This window comes from Acinonyx jubatus, chromosome B4 (genome assembly GCF_027475565.1).
Source record: "Acinonyx jubatus isolate Ajub_Pintada_27869175 chromosome B4, VMU_Ajub_asm_v1.0, whole genome shotgun sequence".
Taxonomy (NCBI): Eukaryota; Metazoa; Chordata; class Mammalia; order Carnivora; family Felidae; genus Acinonyx; species Acinonyx jubatus.
Window position 1 is genome coordinate 139,152,172 of NC_069387.1, and position 11,275 is coordinate 139,163,446.

Genomic DNA, 11,275 nt, shown 5'->3' on the forward strand with positions numbered 1-11,275 from the left:
CCTTCCGTCTCGGGCTGGGCAGCCTGGTGGGGCCGGAGGACAGGGCCTGCAGGGCTTGGGCAGGTGGGCACCACAGGGGGCGGGTAGCCATGTGCCCAGAGCAGTGAGGGCTCCCAGCCAGCTCCGCCTCCCAGCCCTCAGGCCCTGCAGAGGGCAGGTGGGACCCAGGGGGAGGTGAGGCTCTGGCCAGCATGTGATCCGCCAATAGTCAGGGGCCAGGCTGTGGTTCCAAATGCCACCTTTACTGCTGGAACAACAGTGGTGCTGACAGGAGGCCAAGGCTGGGGAGCAGCAGCAAGGAGCTCGCGCTTGGTTGGGACCACCTCTCACTGAGGATAAGAAAGCTGGGCCAGACCCAGATCCTTGGACCTTGCCCTTTGGCTCTGTCCTAGGGGGGGCACAGGACAGCCTGCAGGTCCTTGGGCAAAGAGCCGATGGCTGTCTCGATGTACAGCTGTGCCCGCTGAAGCGTCGCCTCCTTCACCGGGAGCTGGTGGCCTTGTGCCTGCACCTGCAGGGGCAGTGGTGGTCAGGGGCAGGTGACTCCACATCCGGCTGGCAGAGGCTGGACAGGGCCAGGAGGCATCTCACCAGCTTCTCCCGAAGCTTCAGGACTAGGTCCACGACCTCCACTTCAGACTTGTCCTTCATCCAGGTCTCAATGTTCTGCTGGGAATAAGACGGAGCCAGCCATCACCAGGGCCCGCCCCCTGCCCGGGGGCCTGCACACCCCCACTTCCTCCCCCAGCCCCAGCTCCCCCACTTACCGCCTCACAGATAGCTTCAAGGTGCAAGGCCTCCAGCTTATGGGCCATCTCTCTGTGCCGCTGTCGGTACCAACCATCAAAGTGGGGGGACTTGAAAAACCGCCTGTGGGGGATGAGATACAGCAGCCGTGGACTGACTCTGGGTGAGGGCAGGGTCTACACCGACCACTGCAGGGGCCTCAGGCCACCTACCATCCACCCACCTGTACAGGCCCAGCCAGTCGCCCTTGAGAATGCAGGTAAGCTGGGGCCCTGCGTGCTCCAGGCTGCGCAGGAAGTCATCCTGGCGGAAGGGGCGGATCTGGGGAGGAGTCTGAGACAGGGACCTGGTGAGCGCGGGGAGGTGGGGGACGCGGCCTCACAGGCCCCGCACCTCAGCTGGCCAGGACCCTTTGCTGCCATACTCCTCAGCCACGTGAGGACCCCCAGCCCCCACCCTTCCCAGAACAGATCCTAGGATGGCCCTTCTCAGAGAGGAGGGCCTCGAGCCCCTCCGGGGTGGGCCCCGTTCTTCTGTCCTCTGAGGGATGTCTGGCATGTGTGGGGACAGCCTGGAGCCCTGGGGGCTCCTGCATACCCATGACCTCCTCCCTTACCTTCCTCCCGGACCCTCCCCAGATGCCACCTGGACCCGAACCTTCCAAGGTGTGATGCTCTTCTTCAGGGGCATGAGGCTGGCCATGTAGTGCTCCTGGCAGGGAAGGGGAGGGGAGTGAACCAGGGCCGTGGCCCTCCGCTCCCCTCCCCCTCCTGCCCTGGGCCTCACCAGGGGGATGATGAAGCTGTGGGTGAGCTCCAGGAGGTGCCGCCTCAGCGATGCCGTCTGTGTGTCCCACGGCCTCTTCTTCTGCAGGCCCTAAGGGAGCGGGGGAGGCGTGGGCTCGAATCCAAGGCAGAGCTTCACACTTCCCCACCCCCGAGCCCCCCCCCCCCCCCAGCCTGTACCTTGAGCAGCCGCTTCAGCAGGGCCTTGTCTCGGTGGAGGTGGGCGGAGTAAGCCGTGTAGAGGCCTGGCAGGAGGGCAGAGCTGGCCCCATCCCCACTGCCCCCACCCCCCCCAAGGGCGGGGGGGAGACACCCCCCCACAGCCCCACCTCCTAGGGAGGGCAGAGCCGGGCCTCCCCCCACAGCCCCAACCCTTCGGGAGGGCAGAAGTGGCCCCCAGCCGAAGGGCCCCCTCCCACCCCCCACAGCCCTACCCCCTCTGGATGCACCTGCACATCTATTCCCCTCTCCAGCCCTGTGAAGCAGAGAAGGCTCCCCGAGAACTCAGAGCCAACTGCCTGGGTTCTGGAGGAGAGGAGGGCTCCCGCCAAGGGCACACACCTGGCTTGGTGTCCAGGGTCTTCAGCCTAGAGGGCTTTTTCAGCTTGACCTGCTTAGGAAGATCCCCTACGAAACACGGCGGTGGCTGGGCCTCAGTGCCGCAGCTCTGCCACTCACAGGCTCAGGGCCCTTGAGGCTCCTCTCTGGGTGGGCCTCTGAGCCCCTCACCCCACCTCCCCAGGTCCCCTGGGCAGAGGACAGGCCAGCCTCACCTGACATCTTGGGCTCTCCAACACGGAGGATGTGGGGCCAGTGCTGGAGTGTTTTGATAAAGAAAGGGTTTGTGACTCCCAGGACCACGTTTGGTCTAGAGGGAGGAGAGAAGAGAGAGAGAAGAGGCAGAGGCAGGCCCAGGGAGGTGGAACACGGCAGGCTGGGGACAGGGCACAGACGGGGGACTCACGGGGCCTGCGTGCGTGTGGTGAACTCCTTGAACTCGCTGTCATGGATGGTGAAATAGGGGCGGTAGTCACAGCAGAACTTGAGGGGCTGCAGGCAGCTGTGGGGCGGCGGGGCGGGGGGGGAGCGTGGCAGGGCCAGTAAACACGGCAGGGGCCAGTCCAGTGCCCCGGCCAGTCCCGCCCTGTGCCGCCCGGCATACCTGATCAGAGCCAGCACCAGGTCGGAGGCCATGGCGGGTGAGGGCGCCAGGACCAGCAGGGGCTCCCCCAGGAGCATGAGCTCCCACAGAGTCTGCACGTGGGTCAGCACTGGCTGGAAACACCTGTGCGGGGCGGGGGCGGTCAGGGAAGCCCAGCGGGGGCAGAGCCTGCCAGCCCTGACCCGCCCACACCTGGCACTGCCCTGGAGGGAAGGCAGTGAGGACATGAGGCCATGCCGAGGGGTGTCTAGGGTCGCCCCCCACTCCGCCGGTGTGCCTGCCTGGCCCTGCACTGCCTCTTGGGCAGGGCGGCTCAGTCTCCAAAGCCTGGCTCCCTCATAGACCTGCCTGGAGAGGAGTAGCCTCAGGCAGCGAGTATCTCCCAACACAGCTGCTCCCTCCCTGCACCTGACCTCTGGAACCTTCCTGCCCACCGTGCCCACCTCCTCTAGGTAGAGGCACCGGGACCCTGGGCTCTTCTTCGGTATAATTGTCCCTCATGGAACCGGCCAAGGGTTCCTTCCTGATAGGCGGCCCCTGCCCTGCACAGGCTCTACCTCGGGGGACCCCTCCCCATGTATTCAGGTAGCAGGCGGCAGCCTGCCGGGCTCACCTGAACAGGTCCAGTTCGTGGACACTGGCAAGGACCACTGGGGTGGGCAGCAAACTCTGAGACGAGGGGCGGGCAGGGTGAGGCCGAGGGCAAGGCTGGCATTCCCAAAGCCACAAGCAGCACCCCTCACCCCAGGAGAGCACTGGGGGCCGTGGCCCCTGCCCTGCACCCCCCCCCCCCCCACAGGGCCCCTAACAAGTGGGGCGGGGAGGCCTGAGGAGGTGGGAGGTTTGAGGCAGGTGTGAGGCCCCGGGCCCAGGAGCGGCACCCCTACCTCATGGCTGCACTGCTCCGGAGGACTGTATTCTGGCTTGTCCACCCTGGACGGGATGCGAACCTGGGAGAACAAAAGGAACAGACGCCAGCTGGGAGTGGGTGTCCCCATGAACCTGCGGCCTTCCCAGCCCAGCCAGCCAGCTCTCACCTGGAGGACTACTCCCATGACAGGCAGCTTCAGGGTCTGCCCAGGCGTGGGGGCGGGCCACTGGTCAATCTCACTGCACACTGTGGACACCGGTGGCCAGCGTCAGGAGCCTGCCCCAAGCAGCAGGTGCCTGTTGAAGCCACTGGGGGCTACGGCCGGGATGATGAAACCACTCTGGCAGGACCTGACAGCCACTCACCCGCTTCCAGGCACGGTGCCAGCCTGTCGAAGTACTCAGGGGCAATGAGGCCCAGCAGCGCCTGGAACAGCCGGACGAAGGGCAGGCGGGATACCAGCACCAGAGACTGCAGGGCGCGCCAGGCCGGTGAGATGCAATCCCAGCCACTCAGGAGTCTGCAGGGACCCCTGAGGCCTGGCTCAGCCAGAGTCTGCCCGGGGCAGTACATCCCACAAACCCCACAGGACACCTGTCCCCAGAAATGGCCCAACTTGGACCCCAGGCTTATTAGGAGAAAACCCAAAGCCTGCCTCTGACGAGACAGGGAAACCTCAGGCGACAGCAGAGTGGGGCTGGACCCTGGGCCTTCTCAGGAAAATGTACGTGGCCAAGATTTCTGGGGTGATCATCCCAGGAGGCAAGCAGCTTTTGCTTATGGTGTCTGAGTTCAAGGTGGAAGTTCTCCTAATCTTGAAAGCGTGGCGAGGGCCCCTCCCCAGTCAGCAGCAAGGAGCAAGCAGCAGAGCCCATGCCCCAAAAGGCCAGCAGGAGAGCTGGGTACAGCGGCAGCCATCCCCCACCCCTTGCTCGTAGGTGGGACGGCCTATGTGGCCCAGGGCAGTGAGCTCTGCCCAGTGCCAAGTGGCTGGGGGCTGCAGGAGGAGTGGGCACTACTGGAAGGTCAGGACCCCCAGCCTGTTGGTCCATCTGTCCTGATGGCCACCAGCCCTGCCTTATAGCAGCACCACCCCCGAGCAGCCAGGTGGCTCACCTTCTGGAAGTAGCCCCTCTTCACGGAGCTGTCCTTCACCTGCCTGAAGTACACGTAACCAAAGTAGTGTGCCGGCTCCCTCTGGAAGGGGAGCAGTGTCAGCCAGGCTGAGCCCACTGCCCATGCTCCGTCCCGCCCACCCAACTCCCTGCCAAGGCTGCTACAGCTCTCCCCAGCCAGGAGAGTCCTGGGCTCAGAAGGTGGGTGACACCTCTGCAGAGAAGGTCCCTGCAAACACGGCGGTCCCTGCAGCTCCGGGGCCTGGGTGCACCGGAGGCTTACGCTGGCCTCCACACACTGGGCCACGCCCTGCCGCACACACAATGCACCGAAAAGCTCCAGGGACCCTGGAGAGTCCCCGGAAGAGTGAGCCTAACCCCAGCAGAGGCCAGGATGATGAAACAACTCTGACAACTCCGGCAGGACTTGACAGCCAGAGGAGGTGGGGGCGCCTGTGCTGCAGGCGCAGAGGGGCTGGTGGCGCTTGGAAAGCCTACTGGCTGGGCCTGGCCAGTGCCTGTCCTCCCACACAGAGCCCAGGTGCCCTAAAGGGGCTGCTCACACCAGCCCCACCCTGGCCTGTGGGGAGAGGCAGCCACACTCACTTGCAAGGACACGGGAGCCCCACTGTTGTAGTGTCTGTCTTCCGCATGCCAGGGGCTCCTCTGCCCACCACACTGCCGGATGCGGAAGCTGAACTGAGTGTCTCCGAGGCAGCCTGGGAAGGGAGGCAGCCCCCACCAGACTGTGTCAGGGTGGAACCAGAGACGAAAGCCCAGCTTGCCAGGAAGGCTGTGTCCTAAGTCATGCCCCTGAGAGTTTCACAATAAACACAGCACACAGAAGCACCAGGGACAGCCCCAAAGCATCCATGCTGTCAACTAGCACAGGTGGGATACTGGAACACCCTGGTGTGGGGCCCGGTCAGCTTGCCTGGGACAGAAAAGCAGGCCTGCCTGGACAAGAGCAAAGGCCAGGTCCCAGGTCCTGGTGGCCGCTGTGTTGAAGTAAAGGGCACCAGATCCGCCGATCCCTCTGCCCAGAGACCCTTCTTTCCACGAGACTCTGGGAACGTGACCACCACTGAGGCAGTGTAGAGACGGGAGTGGGGCTGGTGGGGCTCTGGGACAGCCTCACCTCCCACCTCCTTCCTGTTTCCCGCCAGCCCCAGAGCTGACATCCCAGTTGGGGCTGCCTACCTGAGTGGGAGTCGGGAAAAGACAGGTAGCAGATGCTGCTTTTCTGAAACACAGGAAGCCCGGTGAGGCCTGGCTCAGTGCAGGGCCACATCCATTCCCAACAGGCCAGGACCCACCTCCTTGTCCGTGAGCCGGAAGTCACTGGGGTACACCAGCTGCAGGGACACAAGCACCGGGTAACATCGGCTGGGCAGGCAGTGCCACGCTGGAGTGTGTCCCTTGCCCCCTCCTCCTCTTCCCTGGGCTCCCTCCGGGCCCTTCTCAGCACAAGACCACACTATCGTTCCCCTGCCTTGGCCGCCACACCTGGGCAAGCTCCCCAACTCCCTCCTCAGACCCCTCATGCAGACTGTGGTTGGCCCCCCTGCCTCCACCATCTCCAAGGTCTGCCCCCACAGCTTCAGAAGGTGGTTTTCAGAGCCCCCCGTGGCCTCCTCTTCCTTCTGGAGTGTGATTACACGGCCCTGCTTGCTGGCCCCTGCCCCTCCTGCTCTCCACCTCCTGAACCCCTCTACTCAGCCAGAGTCTTGGGCTGTACCATTCCCAGACTTGCTCCCCTAGACGGGACTTGTCAACCTCATCTCCTGGTTTTGATTCAGGTGTCATCCAAGACAGCGGCATCCCTGCCTGTCAACAGCACCTTGAGTGCTTTCACCCCAACCTCTGCCGTTCTGGGATCCAGGAGCTTCTGGCTTGTGCCCCACCTGGAGCGAGAGCCCCAGGAGAACACCGTGGGCCCCAGCCATGTCAGAAGCAGGCCCTTAGTGATCTAGGAGGCAGGCCATGCCCCAGAGGGGCAGGGGGCTGAGGCTTGGCTCTCAGGCTCAGCAACTCCATGCACAGGCCCGTGGCCAGAATGGGTTTCGTTGTCGGGGACCAAAATGGCAGGGAGCCCCACAGCCCTCACCCTCAGTGGGCCTCAAGGGGACTTCTGGGGAGTTGGCGTACCGTGGGCCTTGCTGCTGCCCTGACTTGTGCTGTCAGGAAGAGGCAGTGCTGGGAGTCTACAATGGGCCAGGAGCCAAGGGCCTGTGTGCATGGGCCCCTTGCTCTGTCCCCCAAACTCTAACACTGAGGAGGAGTTGGGTTTAAGCTGAGACTTTTCCTGGGGTGTTCCCTGAGCCCCCAGAGCAAAGCGCCAGGTTCTGGGGTTTGCACTGTCGGAATGACGTAGCTTCTTGTCCTTTTATGCTCGGGCTTGCTGCTGTGCTCCCATTTTGTCTCCTCTGCTGCATACCAAGTGTCCTGAGGACAGGGACCATGTCCCAGATACTTTGGTCTCCTGGCCCCGGCAGGGACTATACCCTCACCAGACACAGTATTTGTGACGTGCGTGAAAACACATATTTGAGGGGTAACAGAACAGGCAGGTCGTGTGGCAACTTCAAGGACATGTCAGCTAAGGAGGCAATAAGATTGAAGGGCATTTTGTCTATGGGACTGGACCCACAGAGGAACCTTGGGAGGGCTCGGAGGGGCAGGGCCACAGGACCACTCAGGCCAAGCCCTCATGTGTGTCAAGGCCAAGGAAAGGCAGGTGCCTGGCAGCTGGGGCAATGGACCCTCTGCACTGAGACCAGGGGTCTGAATCAGGAGTCTTGCAGCATCTAAGCAGGCCACCTTGGCCTCTGCATCTATGTCCACGGACCCCACTGGAAAAATTGGTGAGAGCACACATTTATGGCCTGGTGCAGTCTCTCCTGAGAATGGAGACCTGAGGGAAGGCCAAACTGAGCCACGCCTCGATGGGGGAAGAAGTGGAGTAGAACCTCAGAGAAAGGCAGGAAGCAAGGAGTCGTGCTGCCTGAGGAACCCATCCCCGTAGGCCCATGAGGGCCTTGTCCTCTCTGCCCGAGACAGTCAGCACAGCCACTGCTCCTGGGACGCAGTCTTCCCCGAGGAAGACAGACGTGAAGTGTCCCTTGAGAATGCCCAGGTGCCTCAGGACTCTGACGCCCAAGCTGTACCCTCACACATGCACTTCCAGAGGCTGTAACACACACTGTCACGGCACGCACAGCAGAACCCATGCGGGAAGCCGGCTGCCTTCTCTCTGGCCAGGTATTAAAAAGGTTTGTAGAAGTGTCAATGATGCCACTCCTTTCACTACATTTTGTTTTGCAAAATATGGCTGTTTTCATGAAAATATTTATATTAACACATGCAGTATTTGTTTTTCATTTGGTTTTCTCTTTACAATAGCTGAATAAGTATTTTAAAATTTTCTCAGTTTTAACTTCTGGTAAACGCTGATAGGTGTCGCCAATACAAAAAGCTTTTTGGGATCCTCGATGATTTTTGACTAGAAAGGGTCCTGAGACTGTGCAGGAGCTCTGTCCGGGAAGGACATCAACACCACAGCAGAGAGGGGCTCTCTGGGCCTCCAGCCGAAGTTGGGCATCCAGGGCAGAGCCAGGCCCTCTCCTTGGCTGATCCGCATGGTCTCATCCCCCCGCCGCCACTAGGCCCTGCCTGCCTTCCTCTCAAGTGGGACTCCTGCGTCACCCACAGGCTTCAGTGCACCCATCTGCTTGGAACCCCCTCCCCGTATTGTGTGTCTGCGGGTGTGCTGTCCACTTACTGTCTGTGTCTCTAGCACAGAATGTCAACTCCGGGGGGCAGGGCCTTGTCTTCTCGCTTAAGTCAGTGTTCCCCGTGTCCAGCCCCGGTGCTGCAGGGCCTGGCTGGCGGCAGCCACTTAGTACTTGGGTTTATCGGATGAGTGAGTGGACAACTCCTTGCCTTTGTTCTTGCTGGTTTTTTGAGGGAGGGGTTACCTGAAACAGCCCCTTCTCCCCTGCCTGGCTGCCTCCTCTCACCCTCCAAGATTTGGCCAAGCCCTATGCCTTCCTCTGAGCTGCACTTGTCCATGGGGTTTCTGTGGGCCAGGAGCTCCTGGAAGGCAGCCTCTGGCTGTTCTGTCCACATCCCAGCGCCAAGCACAGAGCCGGGGTGTTTCCAGTGCTCAGGCAGTCCAAGACATCCTCAAAAGCCGGAAGATCCAGCTGAAATGACCCCTGATCAAGAGGCAGACCTGATAAAGACTGTGGCTGCACTGATAAGAGTGACAGCCCGATTCCTGCAGAGACTTGATGATTTCGAGGGGCTCTGGGTCCCCAACATCCCCTCCCAGAGCTGTGTAGCCTCACCAAAGGCTCAGAAGCCCAGGCACACAGAGCCTTTAATGGTACTTGCTTAGAATTAGCTTTCTAAACGGTTAAGTTCTAGAAACACTTAGGTAAGAACGCCTTTTCTTGTGATTTTATGGGGAACAATTTGGGCAACAGCATGAGTGTGGGCTCTGTAACACTGGGCAGATCACCTCACCTCACCTCTCTGTGCTCAGGTCCCTCGGTCAAATGGGGCTATCACAGTAATGCCTGCCTGGTGGGGGTGGGGTCTCCACAGAGACCTGGGCCCTGCACTGGGATCCAAAAAGGTCTCAGGAAGGGCAGGCCCTTTGTGTTTAGAAGACTCGGGTTCCCCGCAGGCTCTCGGAATTCAGCAAAGGCTGAGAAAACATGCCTTCACTGGCTTCCCCAAGGATGGCTGCTGAGCCTCATCTTGGCAACTACCTGTCAGGCTCTCTGACAACCTGGCGACGCCCCTGCACTGCTCAGCTCCCTGGTGTGGGTCACCGCTTTCAGAGCAATGACCATTGTGACAGGCCTGCGGAAGACCTCCCCTCCCCGAGGAGACCACATTTTCATCTATAGGTGGAGGAAGAGAAGCTGTTTGAGGTGGGGGGGAGGGGGGTACAGGCAGTGGGGACGCCCAGGCCCGGTGAGGTGGGTGCGGCTGAGGAACAGAAAGATGACTAGTGTGGTTGCAACGTGACTCCAAGGGGTCCGGGTCTGACTGTAAGCGAACAAGGAGGTGTGGGCGGATTTCAAGCAGGAGAAGCCACAAAGGTTGGACTTTGAAGGACAATTAGAAGGGGGTGACGGCAACAGAGGCAACGCACTTCAAATCCTTGTTGGCCCCTGGGATTCTGGCTGGAACAAATGGGGAGCGAAGGTATCAGGGCTAGTGGTGGAAAGGGGAAAGACGGGACAGATTTTTATGGGAAAGATCCTTGGTTTCCCCAAGTGCGGGGCCCCTCTCTCCGCGCACCGCAATGGGAAGTCTTGGCAGTTTGCCTTTTTTTTTTTTTTTTTTTTCCTGCTTTTGCCGGGAGCGGGGGTGGGGCACCTTCCAGGAGGTGACAGGTGCGGGGCTTCCGAAGAGGAAGAGGCCACCTGGGGGTGGGCCCGACAGTACCTCTCGCGCGGGCAGTGCTCAGGCCGCCTGGGGGCGATGGCCGGGCCCTAGTCGGCCGGCTGCGACAGAGGAAGGCCCGCCCCGCCGCCCGGCCCCCCGCCCCGCTCACCTCCAGCGCCTGGCCTAGCTCCAGGTCGAAGGTGACCACGCACACGCACTCCAGCCAGGCCGAGAAGCGCGCCCAGGGCGCCGCCGCAGCCCGCGCTCCAGGGGACGCCTCGCCCAAGCGGCCGCGAGCCCGGCGAGGCCCAGCGCCCGACAGCGAGTCCATGGCGGCCAGGACTGCGCCCGCCGAGCGTTGCCGGGGGAACGGCTCGGAGACGTTGCCGGGGGAACTGCTCGAAGGCGGAGGCCTGGGCGCAGGAAGGGACGGCGCCGCAGAGCAGTCGAGCGGCCGCCGCGGGCTAGAGGGGCCCTGCCGCGGCCTCCGCACCCCTGGCGGCCGGAGGAGCGTCGTGTGGCGGGGCGACGCCGAGTCCACCAGCGAGAAGGGCCCGCGCGGGCCAGAGCGGCCCTAGCCAGGAGGAGGAACTTCCGGGGAGGGCTGTAGAGCCGGGAGAGACTCGGGGAAGACTGCCCAGGCTGGGGTCGGGGCTTCCGGGGGCGCCGCGGTTTCCGGGGGCGCTGCCAGGGAGCTGCGGGAGCTGGAGGGGGGTGTGGGGCGGGGGCCTACGCGGCCGGTGTTCACGTCCAAATTGCGTAGTTGCTGACTACCTACCACCCGTCGGACACGAATTCCAGTCTAGTTGTAACATTCTCTAGAGATTCCTGGTCTCCTCCCCGGGGTCGCCTCGAGGTGTGGGGTCCTGCAGAGGTGTCACGTCCTGGCTTTGCGTCCGGACACTGGAGCACAGCTGTTACCTGCGTGCAGACTGCGCCCACGCCCGTGTCTATCGCCTCTAGGGCCCGGCGCTCCCAAATATTTCTGTAACCCTCGTGGGCTACCTTGCACGCTCACTCAGGCCTGTCTGTCGAAACCAGATAACGCCTGTAACATGTAATTCGAGCCACCTGTGCCTTTTCATTTTCTGACACGGGGGAGAAGTGAGGTTGAGCGGGCGGGTCGCCTCTCCCTCTCTGGCCTCCCGTGTCCCTCTGGCGTCCCCTGTTGGCCGAGCCTTGCCTGCAGAAATGT

The 11,275-nt window shown here is 62.2% G+C and overlaps 1 protein-coding gene across 5 annotated transcripts; it reads right to left on the bottom strand.

The window, feature by feature from the left end:
* Window positions 1–221: 221 nt before the first annotated feature.
* On the bottom strand, window positions 222–10,625 carry DENND6B (DENN domain containing 6B). 5 transcript variants are annotated; one of them, XM_027070364.2, is made up of 20 exons: window positions 10,250–10,614; window positions 5,997–6,035; window positions 5,881–5,923; window positions 5,287–5,399; window positions 4,682–4,762; window positions 3,931–4,036; window positions 3,732–3,811; window positions 3,582–3,644; window positions 3,308–3,363; window positions 2,695–2,817; window positions 2,497–2,592; window positions 2,306–2,400; window positions 2,094–2,159; window positions 1,713–1,777; window positions 1,534–1,623; window positions 1,405–1,458; window positions 971–1,080; window positions 768–870; window positions 592–669; window positions 222–511 (listed from the first exon to the last, which is right to left on the bottom strand). In XM_027070364.2, exons 1-20 carry the CDS (start codon window positions 10,409–10,411, stop codon window positions 389–391), a joined length of 1,746 nt encoding a protein of 581 aa, XP_026926165.1. In that variant the 5' UTR covers window positions 10,412–10,614; the 3' UTR covers window positions 222–388. The 5 variants fall into 5 exon arrangements, with proteins under 5 accessions (XP_026926165.1, XP_026926166.1, XP_026926168.1 ...); XM_027070365.2 differs by having other exon boundaries at window positions 592–666; window positions 10,250–10,607; XM_027070367.2 differs by lacking the exon at window positions 5,881–5,923 and having other exon boundaries at window positions 4,682–4,724; window positions 10,250–10,625.
* Window positions 10,626–11,275: the final 650 nt, after the last annotated feature.

Excerpts from the sequence above, each read along its gene's own strand:
- DENND6B (XM_027070364.2), bottom strand. The coding sequence starts at position 10,411 with ATGGACTCGCTGTCGGGCGCTGGGCCTCGCCGGGCTCGCGGCCGCTTG. Across the intron at positions 3,812-3,930 it reads GGCACCGTGCCTGGAAGCGG|TGTGCAGTGAGATTGACCAG; the intron begins GTGAGTGGCTGT and ends CGGTGTCCACAG. Across the intron at positions 3,645-3,731 it reads TCATGGGAGTAGTCCTCCAG|GTTCGCATCCCGTCCAGGGT; the intron begins GTGAGAGCTGGC and ends TTGTTCTCCCAG.